This window comes from Amphibalanus amphitrite, unplaced genomic scaffold (assembly GCF_019059575.1).
Source record: "Amphibalanus amphitrite isolate SeventyFive unplaced genomic scaffold, NRLGWU_Aamphi_draft 000169F_arrow, whole genome shotgun sequence".
NCBI classification, from domain to species: domain Eukaryota; kingdom Metazoa; phylum Arthropoda; class Thecostraca; order Balanomorpha; family Balanidae; genus Amphibalanus; species Amphibalanus amphitrite.
Window position 1 is genome coordinate 523,287 of NW_024881664.1, and position 24,048 is coordinate 547,334.

The 24,048-nt window shown below is 51.9% G+C and overlaps 2 protein-coding genes across 10 annotated transcripts; one reads left to right on the plus strand and one right to left on the minus strand.

The window, feature by feature from the left end:
- Nucleotides 1-4,932: 4,932 nt before the first annotated feature.
- LOC122383617 (protein phosphatase 1 regulatory subunit 14C-like) lies at nucleotides 4,933-10,930 on the minus strand. 4 transcript variants are annotated; one of them, XM_043370226.1, is made up of 6 exons: nucleotides 10,793-10,930; nucleotides 10,506-10,547; nucleotides 8,192-8,275; nucleotides 7,725-7,877; nucleotides 6,246-6,377; nucleotides 4,933-5,782 (listed from the first exon to the last, which is right to left on the minus strand). In XM_043370226.1, the coding sequence occupies exons 3-6, from the start codon at nucleotides 8,264-8,266 to the stop codon at nucleotides 5,741-5,743; spliced, it is 402 nt and encodes a 133-aa protein (XP_043226161.1). In that variant the 5' UTR covers nucleotides 8,267-8,275; nucleotides 10,506-10,547; nucleotides 10,793-10,930; the 3' UTR covers nucleotides 4,933-5,740. The 4 variants fall into 4 exon arrangements, with proteins under 4 accessions (XP_043226161.1, XP_043226160.1, XP_043226158.1 ...); XM_043370225.1 differs by having other exon boundaries at nucleotides 10,445-10,547; XM_043370223.1 differs by having other exon boundaries at nucleotides 10,479-10,547; nucleotides 10,793-10,907.
- A 140-nt stretch (nucleotides 10,931-11,070) lies between these two features.
- LOC122383619 (SUMO-activating enzyme subunit 1-like) lies at nucleotides 11,071-23,179 on the plus strand. Of its 6 annotated transcripts, none has more exons than XM_043370231.1 (7): nucleotides 11,071-11,089; nucleotides 12,948-13,054; nucleotides 13,411-13,582; nucleotides 14,085-14,341; nucleotides 14,645-14,838; nucleotides 16,328-16,463; nucleotides 22,870-23,179. In XM_043370231.1, exons 2-7 carry the CDS (start codon nucleotides 12,963-12,965, stop codon nucleotides 23,027-23,029), a joined length of 1,011 nt encoding a protein of 336 aa, XP_043226166.1. In that variant the 5' UTR covers nucleotides 11,071-11,089; nucleotides 12,948-12,962; the 3' UTR covers nucleotides 23,030-23,179. The 6 variants fall into 6 exon arrangements, with proteins under 6 accessions (XP_043226166.1, XP_043226162.1, XP_043226168.1 ...); XM_043370227.1 differs by lacking the exon at nucleotides 11,071-11,089 and adding an exon at nucleotides 11,211-11,246; XM_043370233.1 differs by lacking the exon at nucleotides 11,071-11,089 and adding an exon at nucleotides 11,223-11,238.
- Nucleotides 23,180-24,048: the final 869 nt, after the last annotated feature.

The following is a 24,048-nucleotide window of genomic DNA, read 5'->3' on the forward strand; positions in this document are numbered from 1 at the left end:
TCACCTGGGGTCAAATGGCCCATGATGCCATGCCTAATGGCTTAATTCACCGGCAAAGCTTTCTGTGGTGCCCCACAAAAGCTCACACGTGATCATAAGACCCGGAATTTAGGTGCAGTTCACTTTAAATGTCATTTATCTAAACGGCCACATGAATAAGGAATCCCCTTGCTGGTATGTGCAGGGTAACATTCGGAGGAGCGCAACAACAATAATATAAAGCAATTTGCCTTCGAGCGATAACGGCCCAGCGCCGAATTTTATACACCACCCGCTAGAGAGCCGAGGGTAATGTTGAACATAATTAGACAATTGCTTTTCACTTGATCCTGACATGTATCGTTACACATACACCCCAAACCATCCCTATCGGACGTCCGCGCGGCACCTATATATCGTCTGTTCATCGGACCGTCTATTCGTCGATACCGTCCATACACCTGCGCCGCCGGTCGTTCCCTGGGGGGAGCCCTGGGGAGGTCGGCGGCCGGCGCCCCGGGCGATGGTCGTGTCACGCCAGCAGACGACCGCCGTCCGATCGAGCGTGAGGATATGACCGGGCCTGCGGCCCCGGCAGCCCGGGCGCTGCTGGTTCTGAGTGCCGCACTGTGCGCCTTTCGGCTGAGTCCGGCAACGGCGACTACCGCACTGCAGCTGGATGGAAATCAAGGTAGGTGTATAATTTTATATTATATGTTGTTTGCTGGGGAGGGGGAGGGGGTGAGTAACTTACCGATGCCGGAGTACAGCTAAATAAAATGCCTACTTTTTATATAGAAAAATCATCTGGAACATTATTCGAATACCATAGAGATAGACCGATAATTAATAACTCTACCTACGAACCGATAGTGAATGTGTGATCTTGTTTGACCAGGGTATGTTCAAATGTCTGAAATCAGTGCAATTCAGACCTCACCGCGGATTCAGCCCCGATTCGAGATGCCTAGGATTCGACGATTCGAACGACAGCTCGCTTACACAAAGCTCTTGGGATACGTGGATCAGCAGCTTGGATTGTGAATTGAATCAGCAGCTCTCGAAGCAGTTTGACGTAGAGGTCAAGAACGGTCTTGGTCCCCAAAGTTTCACAGCATGATTATGGCCCAAACAGAAGAGCTAGAACGCTGAAAAAGACACCGAAACGACTGACCATGACCTTAGCTTACCTACTTTCCCACAACATCGATGTCACTTCTTAAGGTCACGCCATGACCTAAGGTCATTTACGTGTCAGGTCGTAGCAGTAGGACCTGACATGACGACAAAAACCCCGTGCCGCATTTCATAATGCGGTTTAATTATTTGACTGTACATAGAGTGTAAAACTATTAACATATCGAGTAACAAAAGTACCGGTGTCATGTCTCTGAAATATTTCAACAAGCGCTGCAGAGGAAAAGTGACATCAAGATGTTCAGACCTACCTAAATAAATTGACTGCTCGATACATTTTCGAAGTGCAGTCGACATTTCCAATAGATGATAGGTACTACGAAAAATGGATCTCGAGCGTTTTAGCGTCACCATAAACACAAGGCAGTTCGCAGTTGGCCCATTCTTGCCATGCGTTCAAGGAACTCGAGGCCTACATCTGTTGTTTGATGTTTCCGTTCGTAATAATTCCGAGCATGTTAACAGAATGCACCGTGAGGACGAAGCCCGAACAGGCGGTGCTGCCTGCATATAACGCGGTTGATGGCCCATGCGACAGAACGGTAGCAGGAGTAACACGGCCACCGGCTAGCCATAAACGCATCGATCGCGCTAATGCACCGACCACTCTCACCAAATGACTCTCGACACACTTGAAAGGCGATCAGACATTCAACAGGTGCCGATGTCCGACCGGCCGTTTTACTAAGTGGTGCCGACGTTTGACCGATCAAAACGTCATATGAACGGGTCTACATAAACACAGACATCACTTTGTGGGAAGTGGCAGGAACTAACGTCATTGTCCGTTAAACAGCTATCGAGGAAACGAGTTGTGCAGCCGCAGGCGACGAACGAAGCACGATGCGCTCTATCACTGTAACAGTCATCACTTCGGTACCGAAGTCATTGACTTCATCTCGATGACGGAACTGATGACGGTGTCCCACAAGGTATTGACACGAGTGTTTAATACGCTACTGACACTCTCTGCCCTCCGCAGGCGGGTGCCGCTCGGAGCCGCTGTCGGACGCGCTGGCCGCCCTCCTGACGCTGACCCCGCCGTCCGAGGTCACCATCGTCGGCACCGACAGCGGTCGGGAGGCGGCCGGCTGCCTGACGCGCCGCCTCTGGGCCGCCGGCGTGGCCACGGCGCACGAGACGGCGTCCTCCGAGCACGGCGGTGGCACGCTGGCCGTGCTCGGTACGGCCCGGGACGTGGCGGCGGCGTACCGGCGCGTGCGGCCGCCGGGGCCCGTCCACCGGACCGCCTGGTTCGTGGCCGTGCTCGGCAACGTGTCCGAGGTGGCGGCGCCGCTGGCCGGCGCGCTGCACGAGTCGCAGCGCGTCACCGTGGCGCTGTGCCCGTCGGCGGCCGGCTCGCCGTGCGCGCTGCTGGCCTCCTCCTCTCCGGGCGACGGCTCGGTGCGTCTGTCGGCGGTGGGCGCCGTCACCGACGGCCGGGTGACACTGTCGGCGCCGACGCCCGACTGGCGGCTGCGGCACCTCGGCGGACGGCAGCTCACCGTTCTCCTCGACTCGGCAGGCAAACCGGACCGGCCCTGCACCAACACGCTCCTCGGGTACCGGCCGCTGCCAGACGGCGGCGCCGATCTCTGCGGCTACCTCGGGGAGACGTTCGCGCTGCTCGTCCAGAAGCTCCACTTCCGAATGGTCGTAAAAGACGTGGCGTCATGCGGAATGATTTACAAAGACGGCTCGGCCTACGGTCGGCTGGCGGCACTGCAGCGCGGCGAGGCCGACGTCGGGGTAGGCAGCTGCACCGTCATGTACGAGCGGGTGCGCGCCGTCGACATGGCCGAGTGGCATTGGACCGGCACCACCACGTTCATGACGGCGGCGCCACAGCCGCTGCGACCACCACTACTCATCTTCCAGGTGTATCGTCCGGCGGTGTGGGCGCTGGTGCTGGCGCTGGCGCCGGCGGCGGCCGCGCTGCGCTGGCTGACGGCCGCCGCCGAGCGCCGCTGTCGGCTGCCCAGCCGCCGGCAGCGCTGGTCGCCGCTGCTGCTCGAGTCGGTGGCGCTGCTCTCCGGCCAGGGCGTGTCGGCGCGCGGCGCCGGCGCCGCCGGCCGCACGCTCGTCTTCTTCCTGTACGTGGTGACGGTGACGCTGGCGGCCGTGTACGCCGGCAACCTGACCGCCTTCCTGTCGCTGCCGCGCTGGCAGCCGCCGCTCGACTCGCTCGAGCAGCTGGCCGACTCGGACGTGCAGCCGCACGTGGTGCGCGGCCACAGTCAGTTCCACATGTTCCAGAACCAGACCACCGGAGCGCGTGGACGCATCTGGGCCAAAATGACCGCCTGTCCCGACTGCATCCACCGCTTATCAAAGTCCACATACTATATGTCCTTTCTGAAGCGCATCGCAAGCGGTGAAGCCACACTATTCCAAAGTCCTCGTGCGCTCTCCGCCCGGGCGCACAAATACATGCGTCGGACAGGCCAGACAAGCGGCCGCTGTCCGTTCCACCTGGCTCGCGAGAACCTGCGGCGCGACTTTTACGCCATGATGTTGCAGAAGAACAGCATGTACACGCCGCTGCTGGACGACTCGATCCGGTGGCTGAAGCAGTTCGGCATCGTCCAGTACCTGTACCGCCGTAACGTTCCGTCCCGGTGTGCGGATAACACAGCCACCAGCGGCAGCGGCCACGCGGGCTCGCCGGCACCCACGCTGGACCTGCACGCCCTGCGTGGCGCCTTCTTCTGCTGGTTCGCCGGCATGCTGGCCGGCTGCGCGGCGCTGCTGGTGGAGCGGTGCCAGGGTCCGTGCGGAGCGGAGACCGTCTGCGGCGCGGTGCTGGAGGACCGTCGGCGCCGGCGGGCGCTCCGGTATGCCGCACCAGCCAGCAGCCGACCGGGCAGCGACAACTCGGCGCTGCGGCTGCACATTTTCCAGTACGAGATCCGAGAGGTCGAGACGCCTCTCTGAGGTCAGACCGAGCTGGGGTCAGACCGAAACGCCCCTCCGAGATCCGGCCGAGCTGCAGAGGTCAGACCGCGACGGCTCCATTGGGTCGGATCAAGGTGTGTCTCTGAAGTCGAATGGGCTGCCCCTTTGAGGTCGGAACGAGCTCGCCGCTCAGCCGTTACACTTTCAGGTCCAGTTAGGTACATTGCATGTCGTACCCTCATCGGTCATACAGGCTTACGGTCGCCGATATATGCAGATATGCTACACGACATTTGCAGGTATGCGGAGCAACACGGGCATAATAGTCAGTATCAAATGGACTATACAGTATACATATCGTTATCGCGATGAACGTAAATACGTTTGGGTGGCGGCCTCATTTCATGTTCCCGGCGCTGCCGCAAATATTCCCATTTTTAATCGCTTTCAACGAATGACATCCATCCACATGCCGATAAAGGAACGGCGCTGAATGTTAATATACCTGTTCAGTGTTCACTTCCAATTACAGAAAATTGCACTTTTATGTAGAGTGTGGGGTGCGGTACGGAGGGGGGGGGGGGTCAGTTTCCGATGGGTCCTTATTTGGATTAATCTCTTATAGCTAGTTAGTCGCGCTATTCATCGCGGATTGTTTTTGGTTGCAAGGTGTAATTAGAGAAGCATCTCGAGATTACTAAATAAACGTCTTTAAACTGACAACCAAATTAGCATTTAGTACAGCTATGGATGACATCATATATGAGCCATGTCAGAGAGGTCATTCGAGAGGGATGAGACGCTATTCTTAGTTAATCAGGGTTTATGGGCCGTTTCAATGTCTGTTCTAATTTCAGAAGCTGTTTCAATGTCACGTATATTTATAATGTATGTCACACTCGCGCACACGGATGTTATCGCGCGGCGCGCGGGTCCGCCCCGCCTCTCCGGAAGACCCGTGAGCAATCAGACGGCGGCCGGCTGGAATGACGCCGAATCACAGCGCGAGTGGCACCGCTCAGTCACCACTTTGGCTCGACTGCGCCGACCGTCCGGCCGCGCGCTCCCGACGGTATCAAATAAAGGCGCGCCGCGACGCGCGGGAGAAAATGGCACCGCCAACTAGCGGCGAACCGCGCCGAAAACGGCGCCACCACTCGTTAAGACAGAACGAAGAAAGACTAGACACGCTATCATTTATGGGAGTTGAACACGCAGCGCGAGCCATAGACTCTGGGGTCGTGGCCGGGCGCGGTGGCGTCCTCGTATAAAGTTACGACGGCGCTACCTCCAGGGGCGACTCGGCACCGCTCTCAGAGGGCTGCAGCGGCACACAGCTGCCGCACGTGCAGCCCAGATTCTTGGCAACATCATCTCGCTGCCTCTCCCCAATAAACACACCAACATGCGATGCCCATCGGTCGTGGTATGACTCTAGTTGCGTTTCACAGGGGCCGCAGACGGCCCACCGCCCATCAGTTACAAACGCCATGATTGCCGAACACCAGATCTGAGCGTGAGATGAGCCGGACGAGGCCGGTGGGGCAGATCCAGGGAGTTTGATTGTGGCGGTCCGGCGCACGGCCCAGCGCCCGGAGATCGTACCTGCTGCGGGCCGGACGGTGTACCGCGCTGAGCTAACCTCTGCTAAAACGGCGGCCGGCCGACATCACAGCTTCTTGGCTTGTACTAGAAGCTCTTCGATAAACCTCTGCCGGCAGAATCGAGGGAAACGTTAGATGAGCGCAGGTCCGATATACTGTCAACGTTCTCTGGTCCGATACACTGTCAACGCTGGTCCGATACATTGTCAACGCTTGTCATGGATATATGCGTCGCACACAATGCTACAAAAAGACGAAGCACAAAACATCTATGTTTATCCATGAACGTCACTCATAAAAACTTTTACGACATTAGACATTAGGTATTGTTAATACATACAACGAGAACAGCCAGTTATTCCTTTCAGCGCGAAATCGGCGCATGATATACGGTGGATCGACAGAGATCAGAATAATAATGAGTCAGGATGTGTATGCAGGTCCATTTCATCGTCGGTTCCAGTACAGAGTGCAGCTCGAGATTCAGTCGGGTCATAGGACACAGACTGGCGCGGGCAGGAACGACTGTCTAGCCGTGATACCGCGACAGCCGTGGCGTCTCACACTAACCGTGACGGCGTCCGGTGCGGCGGCAGCGTCCTGCAGGAAACGCTGCAGGAAGACGCGCCGGCTGGCGTCATCATCGAGGTCCAGGAGCTCGTCCAAGTCGAGCTCCTTCTCCGGCGCGGCGCCGGCCGGATCCTGGCGGCAGAGGGGTTCCGTCAGAGCTCGGTGGTAGCGGCGTGGAGGTCTGGCCAGTGATGGTACCCTCGCCCAGTCAGCGGCGAGGACATCAGGGTTCATTCAAGGGTTGGGGACATAGGCAAAGTCAGAGTTGGAGACACGGGTCCGGTCACAGCTCAGTCCTGTGGATCCCGTCCATTTCTGCAGCGAATACAACTGTCCATTCGGGACACCAGCGCGGCATACCGGGGTAGCTCGGATAGTGACGAGTCGTGCCAATAATCCGGCGATTCTATTTATAAGTTTAATTTGTCAGACGTAGCGCCGTTGACCTCAGCAGTCCGGGATAATTAAAGCCCAATGTATTATCATCAATGTCGTAGTGTTGACGTCCATAATTGAACTGCTGACAATATTAAGGTCAGGTTTAAGCTTGAATGGCTTCGAGGCATATTAACTTCAAAAATGTAGGATAAAAACAAAACTATAGGATACTGTACCGAACCCAAGACGTTCAATGCACAGGCAATCCATGATTAGTCAATAAGACAACGGATTCTCCCGGTGGCTGTTAGCCTCCTCAGCCGATTTCACATCTATTGAGCTTCTCGGGCGTTATCCCGCATGACCGAAAATCTGTGAATCATTAAAAAAAAAAAAAACGCAGAAGATTCAATACCAAATGCACGATTACTGAAACAGCGATTCGGCGTCTTCAGCACGATTCTCATGAAAGTACTGAGACAGTGCAACGAGCCATTGATCCACTGTTACTTTTTAGCATGCACCATTGAACGGCGACGAAAAAGAGCAGCTTTAGCGGTGTCGGTGACAGCTGTCCTTATAGACGACTTCCTATGTTGACTCTGGCAAAGGAAAGCATTCCGGCGGCGCCTGGGATATGGATCGCTCGACCACGACAGTTGGCTTTCACGTCAGCCGCGGAGGACCACACTGAATGCACATTGCCCACGTCGTCGGACCAGTCTGTCCCTTCATAATCCAAGCCGGACCAGTCTGTCCCCATATACAGAAATCGGACCAGCCCGCTCACGGTTATCCCTGTCGGACGAAACAGACCCAGGTCCACCTCTATCCTGGATACCAAACATACGTCCGCGCCCCGACAGCACTATTTGTGAAAGGATTTTTTTTTTTTAACGAGTTCATCCCGGACCGATAGAGTTTGGAGCACTGACCACGGACCGGTAGAGTTTGGTGGACTCACCAAGGACCGGCAGAGTGTGGTGCACTTCCCCCGGACCGGTAGAGTTTGGTCCCGGATTTATATTATCGGGTACACTCATCCAGGGCCGGTAGAGTTTGGTACACTCACCCAGGACCGAAAGAGTTTAGTAGACTCACCCCGGAGCGGTAGAGTTTGGCGATCTCTTCCAGCAGCCACATCTCGACGTGCAGCCGTTTTCGGATGAGCGCCATCTGGTGGCTGCCATATTTGGCCGTCAGGTACTTTTTCCGGCCATCGGCCTGGTCCTCGCCCTGCTCAAAGTTGACGCTCTGCAGCGGCAAGAGGGACGGGAGGGGGAGGGGCAGGGTGTTGTCCTCAGCTGGCGCCAACAAAAACAAACGGCGAGCAGCGAGGCGACGGCCGACTGGCGGCTCGCCGCCCGCACCGCGCAGAACAAAGGCGAGATGGAGACAACAGAGAGCAGTGTGGCAAAATACACCCCTCATCACACCATAGAAAAAGGAACGCCATTATCGAAAGATGTAGCTACAGTGAACAGTAAAGTACACATGACTGTAACAGATAACCGCAACTTCACGTCAGCTGCGCAAAAAAGTGCCACACAAGCTGCAAGCACGTTTACCTTGGGCGACTTTCCGTCCTTGTCCATGACTGTGCCATTTCCCGTATCATACTCGGCGGTCCTGCCCACTTCCATCACAGGCGCCTGCAGACATTACAGGAGTGATAGTGGCTGCCAGCTATGGCAAACTACACACACACATAGCAGTTAGCACACCCAGCCTGTAGACAGTTGTGATAATTATTGTCAGTTATAACACTGATGGGGTGCGCCTGTTGACAGTCATGACAGTTACTGTCAGCGAGGAGAAGTTCATCCCGAGCGCCTGTGGAAGGGTGTGACAGTAGCTGTCAGTCGGTGACGTCTCACACGGGTGTCTCTGTGTGGCTGCAACAGATAATGTCAGCGACTATGTATAGCAGTCACTTGATAAAGCTCCGCCAAGTGTGCCCCATACAAAGGTGATGTATAAGGAAAATAGCAAATATAGCGACGGCCCTCGCTAAAAAAGCAAATGTTCCACCAAAACCAGGGCAACAGATAACAGCAATTATCTGCAGGGTGAGCAAAAAGCACACGGCGGCGAACGCAACGCGGTAATCGTAAGCCGTGTGTATCAAGTCTGAACCGAAATTTACGCTATAATGCGCACTGGCACATTTAAATTCAACGTCATCTTCAGAGCACCGCTCATCAACGAGAAAAGATTCGCCCGACGGCCGACAGGCAATGAATACGAAATTTTTAATCATATCGCCCAATGAATAATTTGATTCAAACTGCGGTTACGCAGGTCGACAAACAATGTAACGAAGGTATTACGAACTGCATTCATATCGCCTACATAAAACATTCAACTTGCGTAAAAATGGATCGACAGGCACTTCAATACGAAGCTTGTTTCCTGCAGAAACAAATATGACGTCAAACCATTTACGGTCTCGTCATGTGATGTAAATAGTCACAAAATGCGTGCAAGAAGCAGATTCTGATCCCTAACTGCATGAAAAGCTTACAACCAGCGGCGATTGGCGGCTCAAACAGGTTCTTTATAACGTGACGTGCGAGCGTTCTGCAGCTGATCTGCCGATCCGCGTCCCGACATGCAGGATCGGCGACTCTGCCGAGCGGCTACCATGGAGGAAAAGTCCGCCACTTTCCTGGGTGAGTCATGTACCACGACCAGGGCCGTCCAGGGCCTGCACCGAGCGGCCGGCCGCTGCCACCGCGGGAAAGGCGGCACCGGACCCGTCACTGGAGCCGCAGACATGCCAGGACTCATGGAACCAAATGGCAGTCACTGGCCAGCTGACAACAAATAGCTAGGCTGATAGTGATGACAATCTTTGGAATGGGAATATTTTACAAGAAATAAGCTATCTACGTACAATCTGCTAATCAAAGACACTATTATTTTATAGTAGCTTGGCCCATCCTGCTCCCCCCACACAAAGTTAACATGTCTCAGTCTGAAATTGTGGCTTCAAAATGCCACAGCCAAGGAAAAAAATATCACTTGAATTCTCTGAACTGCAAAACAATGCAACTAGAGTCACAATGGCTCATGGATGAGCTGATTAGGCATAAGTGCAAAGCTAACACAATAATGGATAGAATCCAGGAACAAGAAACTTTTTCTAGGAAAAGTGCTAATTAAAAATAACTTGGCTATGATACATTTGCTTTCCATGGGAGACATAATAAAGTTGAACTCTGACAATGATGCACACTGTAAGGATAAAGTGCAATGTACAAGTGAAACAACCTTAGATAGAACAAATACTCATCTCACTGAACAGGAGACACAATTCAGCAAACTATTGTATTTATATCTAATGTCCTGAGGTACTAATGATGGAATGGGACAAAAAGTTGGCACAAAACTGCTGAGGATAATTGCTCAAAAGTTGCTTGACACAAGTAAAAACATGATACTCATCATTGTTGTCCTTCAAAGAAAAGTTAACAATGGCAAAGCTCATTCAAAAAATGGATTTCTTGCCCCATATTTAGAAAATTCTTGAATACCTACTGCATTTTACAACAAAAGTCTGTGATGGGACTTGAATGTGTAGCAACATTGGGAATTTGTTAAGTTCATGCACTGCTTGAATTATGTTAATGTGCATTTTGCTCCCATATCTTAGTGAGCCAAATAAATAGACACATTTACAACTGACTATCAGTGTAATTTTCTTATGCATTACCATGAATAATTTCAGCTGGTAAATAATATTTCCTCATATAGTTAGCCTTAGGCTGACCCTTGATAGTAGTTTAAATGTCACAAATGACAAAATTTAGCAAAATTACCTGAAGAGCATTTGGAGAAGCAAAAAATAATCACCATTTTGTTGCAAAATTAGGTAGGTACCTCAAGCTGACGGGTCAATCCTCGAGAAGGATCTGTTGAAACCTGCAAGAATAATTCAGATCAAATGGATACAAGCAAGAGCTTAGGCATAAAACAATGCAATGCTGATATGTATATTCTAGTGCTTTAATTATATCACTTATAAGTATAAGGCTATGAAACTGGGACATGAAAAAGATACATAAAAGCACAAAGCACGGGACAATCATGGCGCACGATAACAGGCAATCAACTCAGCCTGCAGCCTAAAAATATTAAAGAAAACTTGATGAGAAGTTGCTACAGACCTTATAAGCAAAGTTCCCTTATCTTGCATTAAAAAGTATAACGTATTAAACTCGCGAACTCGATAAAACCCCGTCCCACACTCCTCCCACCAACAGTCAAATTTCAGCAACAACAACAAAGACGTCAGGCCCAGCATCAACTTTTTGATGTATTTGTGCCAGCTTACCCTTCTGACGTCATTGAATAAAATATCATTTTTCAAATTTTTATTCTTTATAAGATGTATTCGCTTTATTTTTTACTCGATTTTGTTTCTTAATTGTTATGCATCAAAAATAGGGTTTTTGCTAAAATAGGTACATCAAATACTTCATCTATTTTCGCTTATTGCCAAATCACTTGTCAAAAGATTAATGACGACATATGCTTCCAAATAACATTCGTTGTTTGTAGTCGTTTGTAGTAAGCCGGCTTTTATGTTCGTGCGCGTCGTGGTTGTGGTGGGGTGTGTATGTATGTATTGAACGGGGAATAATAATTATAAGGATACTGGTTATTATTGTTGATTTTGCTTTAATTTTACTGGGTCTGAATACTCTGACTTAAGATATATTTTCATAGTTTTTTTTTGGTTTTGTAGGGCAATCGTGGTTGGTGAGGCATGTATAATACCTATAATACCTACCTACCTGGTTCAATGCCTACTTTTTGGTTGGAATTAAATAACACTACATAACTGCTTCTCATAACATCTCAATTTTTATAAATGGTACAAGAAGAAAAATTGTGCTAATAATTCAGCTGTTCCATCACCGACTCTCCGAGGGATCGTCTCAATCTGTTTCAGTTTAACGTGATGCATTGCTTACCCTTTAGCTGCACTTGACTTAATGTTAAGCCCAATAGAAACACCTGTACAGTTTCAACAGGTGTACAGGTTTTGTATAGGTGAGTTGAACAGGTGAGTTGGTTGTTGTTTTTGTTAGAAGGCTGCAAGCTTACTGGTGTTAGCTTCTCATTGGCCAAATTCTGGTGGTCCAAGTGGCTTACCAATCACAATGAGAGGCTGAGAAATTGAAACGCCAGCAAAGGACTTCTCTGATTGAAAAACTGGCAGCATGCTGTTCAAAAAAGAAGACTGAGTCCAAACAGCAAACAGTGCTACCTACCATTACCATTGACTTAGGAGGCTAGCCAGATTTTCTGCAAGTAAGCATTGATAAGGCAGCTTGGAGTGGAATAGTGTAATGTCTCATTGAAGCATGTAACTTGTAAGTGATAGTTTGTTAATTTGAATTTTGAGCATTTTTGGCAGCATCAGGTAAATTAAAATGGAGATGGTTAACTCTTAAGTCAACTTAACATACACGTGGGGGTCAAGCTGAAGCAGTGAATGAAGTCCTACTTGCCCTGAAACTAAGTCTCAAGTCAAGGACTTCAATACAAATAATACAAGAACTTATTTAAATGGCTTGCTGGAAGCTGATTAATGATACATTTGTACCTGGTTCTCCCTCCTGATTTTGCCTCATCCTCTATAGTCATTTTTGTGTGCAAAGTTTTAACTTTTATCTAATAATTATGATAATTGCATTGCCTGATTGTGGTGCTAGTGTTGTCCAAATACATTGGCCATGCTCTTCATATTCTAAATACTAATTTATTGATCAAACTTGGAAGTGAGAAGCTGGGGTCAACACTGGTGCGTTCTGCTACGAGCCGGCCGGAGACGTCGGTGGCGGCCATCATAGTGGCGGCCGACATACGTCAAAGCCGGCCGGAGACGTCAAAGTCGGCCCAGAGGCCAGAGCCTGCCGAAACCGTCACGGAGCCGGCCGGAGCCATCAGTGATCAGGGCCTTTTACTCGGATTAGATGAAGATGAAACGCTAATCCAGCGCGGGGATGTCTAAAATTTTCACGGCTCCGCATCCTTACTGTAGACGTTTTGATGTGCCGCTCGATCATATCGAACATTTGCGATCAATCTGGATTGTCATGGCGATAACCGTTTCGGTGCTGGTGACTTTGATTCGTTCACGACTCTCGCTCGCCAGTGAGCGGTCTATTTTGGACAGTGGCCTGCAATTTGAGCCTTTTCCTATCTTTACATGTTGACGGTGCTCTTTGAAAATCTCCTGGTTATCTCGATTCCTGCATAGTGACACTAGATTCCTACAAAGTGACACTAAAGCTGACACTGAATCCTTTTCAGATACAACTGGGCAGAATGGTGACCTTTGAGTCAGGCGACATCACAGAGGAGGAGGCTGCCCTCTACGACCGGCAGATCCGACTTTGGGGACTGGACGCCCAAAAACGGTGAGGCGATAGTTTGTTCTATCTGTACCTGCAGTGCATCACAGAATCTGGGTGTATGTGTGTCCATGTGTATCCATGTTCCATACACACTGTCTTAGTATTATACTGCATCAGGTATTAAATCGCAATGTTTTTTCTTTCGTTTGCAATTCTTCCTTTGCTGGTATGAATTTAAACGACAGTACATTTCAGTACATCCCTTCCTTAGGTCTGCATAGTGTCACACTGAGCCGAAGTTTTTTATGCATCTTCTATGCATCTGTGCCCCAGCTCTGCTGGCTGACTTCGATCGCCACCGGTCCTTCCCGACTTCCCCTACGGCCTACTCTCGCTGTGACTCTCCCACGCTCCGACAGGCTGCGGTCCGCCCGTGTCCTGCTGATACACATGGGCGGCCTTGGAGCGGAGGTGGCCAAAAACCTGATCCTGGCCGGCGTCAAGTCGCTCACCATGCTCGACCCGAACCCGGTGACGTCTTCCGAGGCCAGCTGCCAGTTCTTTGTGCCTGCCGGACAGATCGGAGCCAACGTGAGTTGTTCTGTGCCCAGCTGGAGACAGGGATTACTCCCTTTCTAGTGCGCTGCTTTCAAACTTTTTTGGGGGGGGGGCTGTGTGATGTGGCAAATCACTTAAGTTTTTTTTGTGATTTAGTTTTTTTTTTTGCAATCGATGTGTCTGCCACGGTACAGTTACATGGGTCCTAGTTCTTTGACCTGGAGTGTTCCCTATAATCACATATGTCCCTCAATGTTATGTCCCACAATGGACTACTCATAAGCCATGTGTGGCCATGTCAATCTGCTCTGCACCCATGCCATGTGTCGACGTCCGTCGTCCCCTCTGCCCATGTAGCTCGTGACTGTTACATATACATTGTGCTGATGTAACTCGTGGGCTACCTCTTCCCTGTGACCACGTAACTCGTGAACTGCTGACTCGTGACCTGCCGACTCGTGACCTGGTGACTTGTTCGCCCCGTGACCTGCTCCCTGTGCCCACGTAACTCGTTTGTCCCCCATATGACCGGCAGCGGGCCGAGGTCTCGGTGGAGCGCGCCCAGCGTCTGAACCCGATGGTCTCCGTCACGGCCGAGAAGACTCCCAGCACCCAGCTCACCGAGGAACAGGTGGCGCGGTACGATGTGCTCGTCGCCACCGGCTGCCCCGACTCGGAGCTGACGCGGCTGAACGCGCTCTGCCGGCGACGCGGCGTCCTCTTTCTGGCCGGAGACGTGTACGGCTTCTGCGGGTTCATGTTCGCCGACCTGGGACGTCATGAATTTGCCGAGTGAGTGCCCTGGGGGTCCGCCTACTCGGACGTTGCTGCCGACGGCGTAATGTCATGGCAATTGCACTGTAGTTTGACGAGTCAGGTACACTGCTGTGCTCCCCTTTTCTAAGCTTGGAGGGGTGGCGGTGGATATGGAAGCGACGTTTCTCTTTGTGGATACGACGTTTTCCAAGCTACTGAACGCTGGACAGCTGACACTGTGTTCCCGTTTGCCAGGCTTCTTACATGTTCCGTCTGCAGTGCGCTGCTAACCCCATGTTCCCATCTGCTGCGCTGCTGACTTCCTATCCCCCTTCCCAGAGAGGTTCCCGTGCTGGCCCGGCCCTCTGGCGAGCCGGCACAGAAGCGACCCCGCACCGAGCAGCCCGAGAGCCGTACGGTGAAGCGCACACTGCAGTTCACCCCGCTAGAGGACGCCCTCGGCGTCGACTGGAACGCGGAGGACCGACGCAAGACGCTCAGGAGGACGTCGGACGTCTACTTCATAATGCGTGGTGAGTATGAATACGCAGTTTGCATTCGACTGAATTTTCAGGCTGGAACCAGAATCTCAGCTAACCTCAAATTTTCATAAGTATTGTTCGTTGTAAACAAAATTGGCGATCAAAGTTGTAGGCAACTCGTGAAGGTACAGCAGACGGATTATTTATATTGACTCGTTCATTTTTGCCATTAAAAAACATTTTCTTTGCACTTACATTCTGAACGAACTCTGTGTCAAACATGCTATTTGATTCCGAAGCAACGTCCGCTTCTCAAGTAGCTAGATATGCATATGAGCGTGCTCACAACACGGACACATACAGGTCGTCATTGAGTATATGCAGCTATGCACTCTGCAGATCAGTTCTAGTTGAACCGTGCCAGTCTGCTCGCGGATCAAGGCGCAATGGCATATTTACAGCGGGTGTGCACACGTCGCGACACATAGCATTTGAATGCATTGAGTCAGAAGCGTGACGGCAGCACGATCAACCAACGGTCGCGGGCTGGTATCTGCCATCCGGGCTGTTGGGTTAGAGTGGACTCTAAACACGCCTGTCAGATGTTTCATTGGCGCTACTGTCTCACCCCGTGGTGGTAGCTCAGGGAAGCCATTTCGAGAGGCCTTGTCCCGAACCCGTGTATCGGCTATAACACACTTCGACCTACTATGTTGTCTGGAATGGAAGTCCCAGCCCCAGGCTGTTTTCGCCCTACATAACACTTATTTTATTCGTAAATATCTGTGGGCACTGGGCGTTGCCTTTTCTTTGATTTATTGACGATCGATGGATGTTGGATGTGCTGTAGAAGCTAACAGTTTAGCAATAATTTGATGACCATTATCATTGCGATACGTTTTTGAATTGTTCTGTTGAAAGTAGTTAATGACCATTGACCAATATCATCCTTTGATACTGTTTTGTGTTTCCGACCTATAGTTTGCACACGCAATACACATACCTACTTATTATTCAAACGTACAGCACAACATATTACAGCCCATAAGCATTCTCATTCACAAAACTGAGTACATGCTGCCACCAACCAACACTTATAAATGCCCGCCGATGACCTCTGAAGTCCGGCTAAAATCGCAGGTCATTATCATGATCATTACCAACACTTATTTCACCATGTCATTACACGTCCCTATGTGATGCACAATTGACAAAGTCGTTGTGCATGACTGCGCTTGATAATAGCTAAACCGTCGTAGTAAAAATGCACCATAAGGCAAGGCCTAATTCACCATAGCGACCCGACGTTTAGGCCTGGCAGGCGCCCTCCCGCTGACCCAGTGTGTGACCCCCCCCCCCCCCCCCCCCAGCTGACTCGGCGTGACACTGAGCTCACACAGTGTGACCCCCAGCTGACCCAGTGTGACCCTTCAGCTGACCCGACGTGACCCCCAGCTGACCCAGTGTGACCCCCAGCTGACCCGGCGTGACCCCCACCTGACCCAAGGCGACCCCCACCTGACCCGACGTTGTCCGCCAGTGTTGCAGGCTTTCCGCGCCGAGGAGGGACGGAGACCACTGGCGACCTCTGCTGACACGGACGCCGCGCGGCTCCTAGCTCTGCGCGACTCGCTGAAGGGCCTGCCGACCGACAAAGTTGGAGACGCGTTTACCAGGTGAGTAGCGATACCCGGGGTGGCTGTCCCAGCCAACCGCCGCGGCCCGCCCCGCTACGTAAGGGATACGGCAGTTTCTTGTGATGCAGGCCGGCAGATATGCATCTCATCTCGACGAAACTGCCGAGTGTTCTGTCAACAGAAACGCACGTGCGCACGTCGTCCTGCGGACACCACGCCGCACAATATTGCTTGTGGCACAGAATCAGGGCAGTTCAATCCCCTCGACTGGATGATGAGGTATATACAGCGTAAATGTGTGACCGTACGGCCAACGTATTTGGACCCTTTGACCCTGTCCGAAGCCAGGCCACATATCCGCCACCGAGGTATGGCCTGTCAGACGGCTCAGTGAATCAGGTCAGCTGTCGATCGGATTCGATACCGCAGCTACCGCTGCTGCAGGTGTTGATGTGGTATAGCTGAGGTCACGCCTCTGGGTCGACTCCTGAGGCCAACTCCCGTCCGGCGTCCTGACGACCAGGTAACTAAGGACAGTGTCCGCCATCAGCCTGAGGTCCTAGCGACTTGATCAGCCCGTCCCGCGTCCAATCGAACTCGCGTGTGTCGCCGAGGTAGCCAGTGCGATCGTTCCGTGTCGCCGCGTGGTAATGGGATGCGCATTCGTTGGGTGGTGTGCGGAGGTGACGGGCGATCGCGTCAGGCCGGCCGCCCGTCGGGGTGAATGGCCCTCCGCTGTGACCCGTCGCCACGTGGCCACGAGCGGGTGCGCAGGTGTCTGTGCCCTGTCGGCGAGGGACGCGTCCCCTGCCGGCCGACTGGCGCGGCGGCGGTGACCTGGCGCCCGGGTGCCCTGTCCGCGCGGGTGAGGTAACAACTCCCGACTCGACCTGACCCGGACACCGGCTGGGCCGCCTGTTTCGGCCACTGGACGCCTCTGATGCCCTCTGAGAAGCCGCCCGATGCTTTTTTTAGCGTGCCGATGTGACCTGGATGTAGTGGGATAAAAAAGGCTCGTCCTGTGGTTTCAGATAACATCAAAATAGGCCTCAGCCAGGATTAAAAATAGAGCAACGGTAAACCCTGAACATTGGTGATAAACTAGCTAGAATGGAGCTCATTTCAGGATTATCTTTTTATATAAACGAATGTTTTGTCTGGCATGCTGACGATCGTTTGACTTGTATGTAGTTATGACGATTGACAATGGAATATGTATTACCGAAAAAAGAGCGAAATGTCATGCACCCACACTGCACAGCCTTTAAACTTGTTCATGCCATTTAAATGGAAGGCAAACATTGTGCGTTGCAATCGTGAGGGATTATGCTAATTGAGTGTTGCGTAGGTCTCGTTGATATATTGTTCCCACGATTAATGCTTTTGAGCCCTTTCCTAGCTGGCTGGTAGAAAAGGCTATATTATGATAATCGTAATACCTATTTACATACAACGTGACGTCATTTTATGGGGTCCATCTTTCATGATACTCAACCTCCGGATCGCTGCCCATCGCTCAGCGTAAGGTCAACTGATTAGGAAAACACGAATTTGACATAGTTCGCGGCGCTACGGGTCCGTCCCATTCGGAGATTTAATGGACTGGTGACCCTGACAGAACTTCTGGCTTACAGCACTCTGTCCAATAAAATAAGGCAATGGAGACATCATCTTCTTGGAAAAACTATTGTGATGCAGTATTGTACTCTTGTAAATTTACATGGGAAACGTCGCTAATTTACAATGTAAATCACTCGTGGATCTCAGATAACCTTTCTTTTTCACGAAATACCAATTTGTCGGTACCAGGGATGAATGTGCTCCATTAGTCGCTTTGACAAATGACAAAGTTGCGGTCAAGCTGGTCGGTCCTGGCTCCGGCAGCACTGGTTTTAGGCTGCTGACTGGTTGTACCAGCACTTCTTAAACTCTGTGTAGGTATAGGTAGTATAGAAGCCAATGATAGTGATGCGTGTCATTTCCAAATGGGCTCATTTTTTTAAAGCTTTGGTTGGATCGTTGGATAAATGCTGCAAAGTGCAAATATTGAATAGGTTGAAAATTTATTGCTCATTGCCGGTGGGAGGGGGTGGGGGGGGGGGCACAGTGGCGGCAGCTCACAAGTCACAATGCTGGGAGATAACATTGTTTGGGCGTCAATGTGACAGCGCTGTGTTGGGACCTGACAGCGGCGCCGCCTTCCATGGCGTAAAAATTAATCGACTGTCGACACTACCTTGCACAAACAGTTTTATTGTTAGCGTATTGTAAAAACTGCAATAACAATTTTATGCCTAGCGCATTGAAAGAGCTGGTGCTCACTGAGTGCCAAGTTCTTGCCGAATCAGCATGATTTCGTCCAGCTATTCCGTCCATCGTCATCAAGAGAGATGTTACCGTCTATTTGCAGATGAACGTATTTAAACATACAGATGTAGCATGTTGGCGTTATAATCCAAACCGTGACATCTCTTTAGCGCCAGCAGCACGCGATGGGATGGGCTCCGCGGGTCTGCCGTCTGCAGGTCGGCAGTGGCCGACAGCGGCACAATGATCTCCCGCCGGGATGACCGCTGTAAAAAGCGCCGCGCGTGCGTGTGTGGCCGGCCGGGCTCTGTTTGTTTTGTGTTAGCTGTCGGACGTGCACGCTGGCGGCGCCGGCCCAGTTGCCATCGGGCCCACCCGAGTCGCCTCTCACGGCGCGCCGGCCGCGGCTCACGCGGCACTTGTGGCCGGCAAACACCTCTTTAGTTCCGGCGCCTTCCGCCCGGCGCGGCCGTATCGCCCATTCCGCGGTCACCTGCTTTAGATGTTCGTATGACGCGTGTGAACTGTGCCACTGTGGTGAGCGATCACACCGCATCAAAATAACAAAATAACAGACATCATCCAGAATGGTTACACCCCATTAAAAGAACATGGAAAACGATTCTCGAGTTGCAAGACCGATGGTTGGTCTGCTGCCGGTTGGTAGTGCTGGTCAGAATTTGAAATACAGTGAGCAATTACAGAGGTGCTGCGTATTAGTGAAATTGAAATTGTTACAATATTATTCCGCTTGGAGTTAAACATCTCAATTGTCAAATGGTTTCGCTCGTTCTGGCGTTGGCGTTGCGTGAACCACACTGCCTACACGCCTACATGTGGCACCCGTGGGCCGCGTCATCAACGTCCAGCTTTTGATGTCCATCGAACTTGGCGTATGAGCTGTCGCCAAAGCCGTGTCGCGGTCTGACTCCGCGACAGAAATACGACACGCGGCACCTCAGCTGAGACTGACAGGAATACTAAATGCTGGGGATCCGGGACAGGTGCAGGCGTGCGTATTGTGGGTCATGGCGGTCGTACTGACCATTTGAGAAGCTATAAGACGCATTTTAGACTACCCTACTCATGACCTGAATAAAACTCTGCATTTTTAGCTAGACAAGCATTTTGGCTTTTTGACGCTTACTGCGGTTCCATAAGCCGCAAGTGCAAATCTATGATCTTTTTTTGGGGGGGGGGGGACGAGGGTCCTTCTTTCTCCCAAGGATGGATGGTTGAAAGGTGTTTGACGTCTTCTTTCGACCTCAACTGCGTTAATATGGGCCCACTTTCGAGTTAAGCCCTTGTTACACTGCCGAATTTCGGTACACGAATGTGCACGAACATGCAAGTCATCCTATGTCGCGGACCGATTCGGGATCTTTCTTCCACGGTCTTGGCATTTCGCAGACCAGTCGGTGTCCATCGCGCGACTTTTACGGTTCGTCACGACCGCCACGAATATTTCATGAAAAATGAAAATTTCGTGGCCGTTCGCCGAATTTATAATAAACGAACATGATCGCCAAACAGTCGCCGAGTCGCCGCCGACATGTCGCTGCGTGCGTCGACTTGTTGCCAAGGTATCGCCGACTATTCGCAACAGATTCGCCATTCATTCGCGATGTTAGCCGGTCCCGTAGCTCAGTTGGTTAGAGCGTTGGACTCCGCGTGGTGAGAGCACGCGTTCCCGGTTATGACAGTCCGGGTTCGAAGCGCGACGGGCGCTCGACATTTATGGGCCTCCTGACAGGTTATGGTTGCGGTTGGTGGCAGGCCGTAATGGATGTTCTTCATTTTGATTTCAGTTTTTTTTATCTAGCCGTTACAGTCCAAATATGTCGATACACGGAGATCAGTTGGTTCCAGACATTGCACGCTTTTCCGAGGGTCATTGGAGGCTGCTTATTGTTTAGTTTAGTTAATCTAAAAATGTTACAGAGCGTGAAATGCACTGAAGAAAATGCCATACGAATGCACTGCGTATTGAGCACACTCTAGCACTGTTAGCACTTAGCACTATGGCAGTGCTTGTACCACTGTAGCTTATGAGTCTGAATGCTGTATTATAAACGGTATCCGGTGTATCACCGACTGATTCGCTAAACGTGACGTGATTGGTTCCGGTGTTTCTGTCGTGATTCAATCTCCCGGCCGTGAGGTTGAATGGGATTTTAGGTCGTCGGTGGACAGTGGCTGGTCTGGTCTGGAATTGAGGCCGGCCAGGCCCTGTGCTGAATGGAGGTCCATCTGAGAGGTGACCGGACCGGCGGACCGACGGACCGACGGAGGCCGGCCCGCCGCCCGGCCTCCGATAGGGCGCTAACGGTCCCTCGTCGGACCCTCGCCGGAGGTCGGCCGAGCGCCGCGAGATGTCGCCACCGGCACCGCGACCGGGAGTCTGCTCAGTGGCGGGTTATAGAAGCGAGCTGATATGATAACACTCGCAGTGCATACCTACTGTGAACGGCCCCATGAGCTTTGCTGCTTATGGACCGCAAAGAAGTGGTCCAGCCAAGCAGTTTGGAACAGTTAGGCGTTTGGACTTGGCGTGCTTTTTAAGGTGTTCTGAGTCAAGTCACTGTACTTGGTAGCTGGTGCATCGGATTTTTGTTCACATGGTTCGCCTGAGGTCAGGTCCTTTCTTGATTATATTACCTATATTATAGGCTTTCCCACTATTGTTGAAATGATGACTCAATAAGCTGTTGTTTTTGGCGTCGCAAATGATCTAATTACGTTGCATCGCACTTTCATACATACACTGTCTGTATCGTACAGAGCATGTTTTTTTTGGCTTTGTTTGCGTCATGTATGCCGCCTCAGGTCATTTGAGGACCAGGTCATCGGAGTTTTGCGTCAATCAATTCATAGTTAGTTAAATATTAGAGCCTGAAAAGACAAACACGAGCTTTGAGTAAGCTACCTACCATCCCTCGACAAAGTTCGTAACCTGACTCGATTTGACCTGAAATTGACCTGAGGTCAACATCCATGCTGAGCGCTTTCAACAAGTTTAGCATTTGATTGTGCGGCTGGCCTGAGACCTTGGGATCGGGAGAAATCCTTGTGTCTTATAACGACTGATTGGCTCGTTTATCTGTGAATCTGGGGCTCCGTTGGAGTCGAAGCGGTGAACGAGTCCTACCCTCTAGCCCGCAGTCGGCTGGCTGTAGGAAGTAAGAATCCATTTTTTCGTTCTGGCGAGGGTAAACAAAATGCAGATATTGCACTGACCACACCGCCTCGTATGCTTTAAACTCTTTCTCATTGAATGCTAAGTGGGTAGTATCTCAGAGAGATCGAGGTGTGTTGCTAGGCGAGGCGTGCACAGTGCAAGGGCCGGGGATCGGTGGAGCGGCAGCAGGTCACGTGACGTCCGCTCGGCGGGCCGACCGGCCGGGTTGCTCCCGGTCACTGACTACACTACATTATACAAAACACAGCCGGTGCGATTGGAATTATATACAGAACTAAACCATTGGTTTTTCATAGATGGACAAAACTTAACCAACGATATGTTATAGATGGACCACAGAACCAAAGACATTGTAGTTAAGGGAACAATCATTCATTCTCAGACAGCACCGAAGACTTAGCTACAGCCTTAAAAAATGTCTGAATATCATACATTCTGACATCCAAACGCCCAGTGTCACCTGTCGAGGAGGTGGATACGATCAGATACGATTGTGTTGTTTGTTATGCCGTTAATTGTTAGTCGGTTTTGACTGCGTGCGTCACTCAGGAGGCGGCAGATGGAGGTCCGAACCATTTGTGGCGGGCCGCAGGGGGCCGCGGCGCCGGCCGCCTCCGGAGCCGGGTAGCGGCCGGCCTGTATAAGTAATTGGCAGCGGTCACGCGCCACGGGCCGCCCACTGGGCTGCCCGTCAGGAGGGCAGACGGGCCGATCATCAGGGAGGGCTGGCGGGCCACACGACCGCATGTTAACGAACGGCCACCGCCGCAGCAGCGAGCGAGCCTGCTCCGGGTCGGTCCGCCCAACAGTACCCGCCTCAGTCCTCACCCTGAGCGAGCCGTGAAGGAGCAGCCTGTGAGTCAGCGTGTCCTCCTCTGCAGGCGGTATCCATGGTAACTAATCACGTGACTGACGCGCTGTGCCTCCTCTGTTCGGCAGCCGGTGTCTGGGAGAGCTGAGCCCCGCGTGTGCCGTGGTCGGCGGCGTCCTTGCCCAGGAGGTCATCAAGGCCGTCAGCCAGAAAGACAAGCCGCTCAGCAACTTTTTCCTCTTCGACGGCTACAACAGCGAGGGGGTGGTGGAGACGATAGCGGCCTGAGGCGGCCGCGGCGGGCCGTCTTCTATCGTCAGACCGAGACGCCGGTGGGTCCGCGGCCTCCGCGGTACTCATCGCTATCATCCCCTGTCCCTGTTCATTGCTCGCCCCCTGTGTGTCGACATCTCAGAATACACCGTATGCATTCCTGACGCCGGAAGTGAGTGTGATGGGAGCGCTACACCTGCTCGGCTCGCTGGCGTCGAACGTATCTGGGCAAACTGTGGGACTGCGGCGGGCCACCCCACATCCGCCGTGACGGCTGGTGCTAATCAGAGGGGCAACACAGCACTGCTGACCGGGTCATGAGCGGGTGGGGCCACCGCGACCAGCCAGCCGCGGCCGCGCTGGCCGGGCCGCGCGACACTGCCACAACCCGACTATATTGTCATGCACGGCAAATGGCACGGCGAGGTGTATAACTGCTTGTGTAAGTATACCTATCTATAGAGGTTCCGTGTTGGTTGCATCACAATGTTGATCTTAGCTTTGGTGAAATGGTGCTAATTCCCGTAGCATATTCCCGTATGATGGCTCATGCTTCGTAGTCCATACTCATCCATTAACAATAGTTGATAAGACACGTTAAATGTAATCAAAGGATGAGTGGTAACTTGATTTACGACATACGATAATGCCATCGGTTCCAATCGCTTCAGCTTGAGGGATGTGTCTCAAAATGTAACGCTTGCTCTCGGAATGTAATGACACCTATTCTCCTCTAAATAGTCTGTCTGTCCTTTCCGTGTGATGCGGGCCGCGCTGCGCCCCTCTCGTCCGGCCGGAGCGGTGTCCTGCCGAGCCAGGACCGGCCGATTGGCCCGATAGGAGGGTCCCGTTAGCGGCCGACGGCGCCCTGTCCTCGGTCGACGCCACCCCATCCTTCCGTGTCGGCTAGGTGTAGGTGACCCCTGACCTACTATGGACGTCAAACCCCTTGAGACCCCACTTTTTTGCGATAATTTTTAAATGCGTCAACTCTCGTTGACAATATTCTGGCAATGTGTGTTTTAGAACCTGCC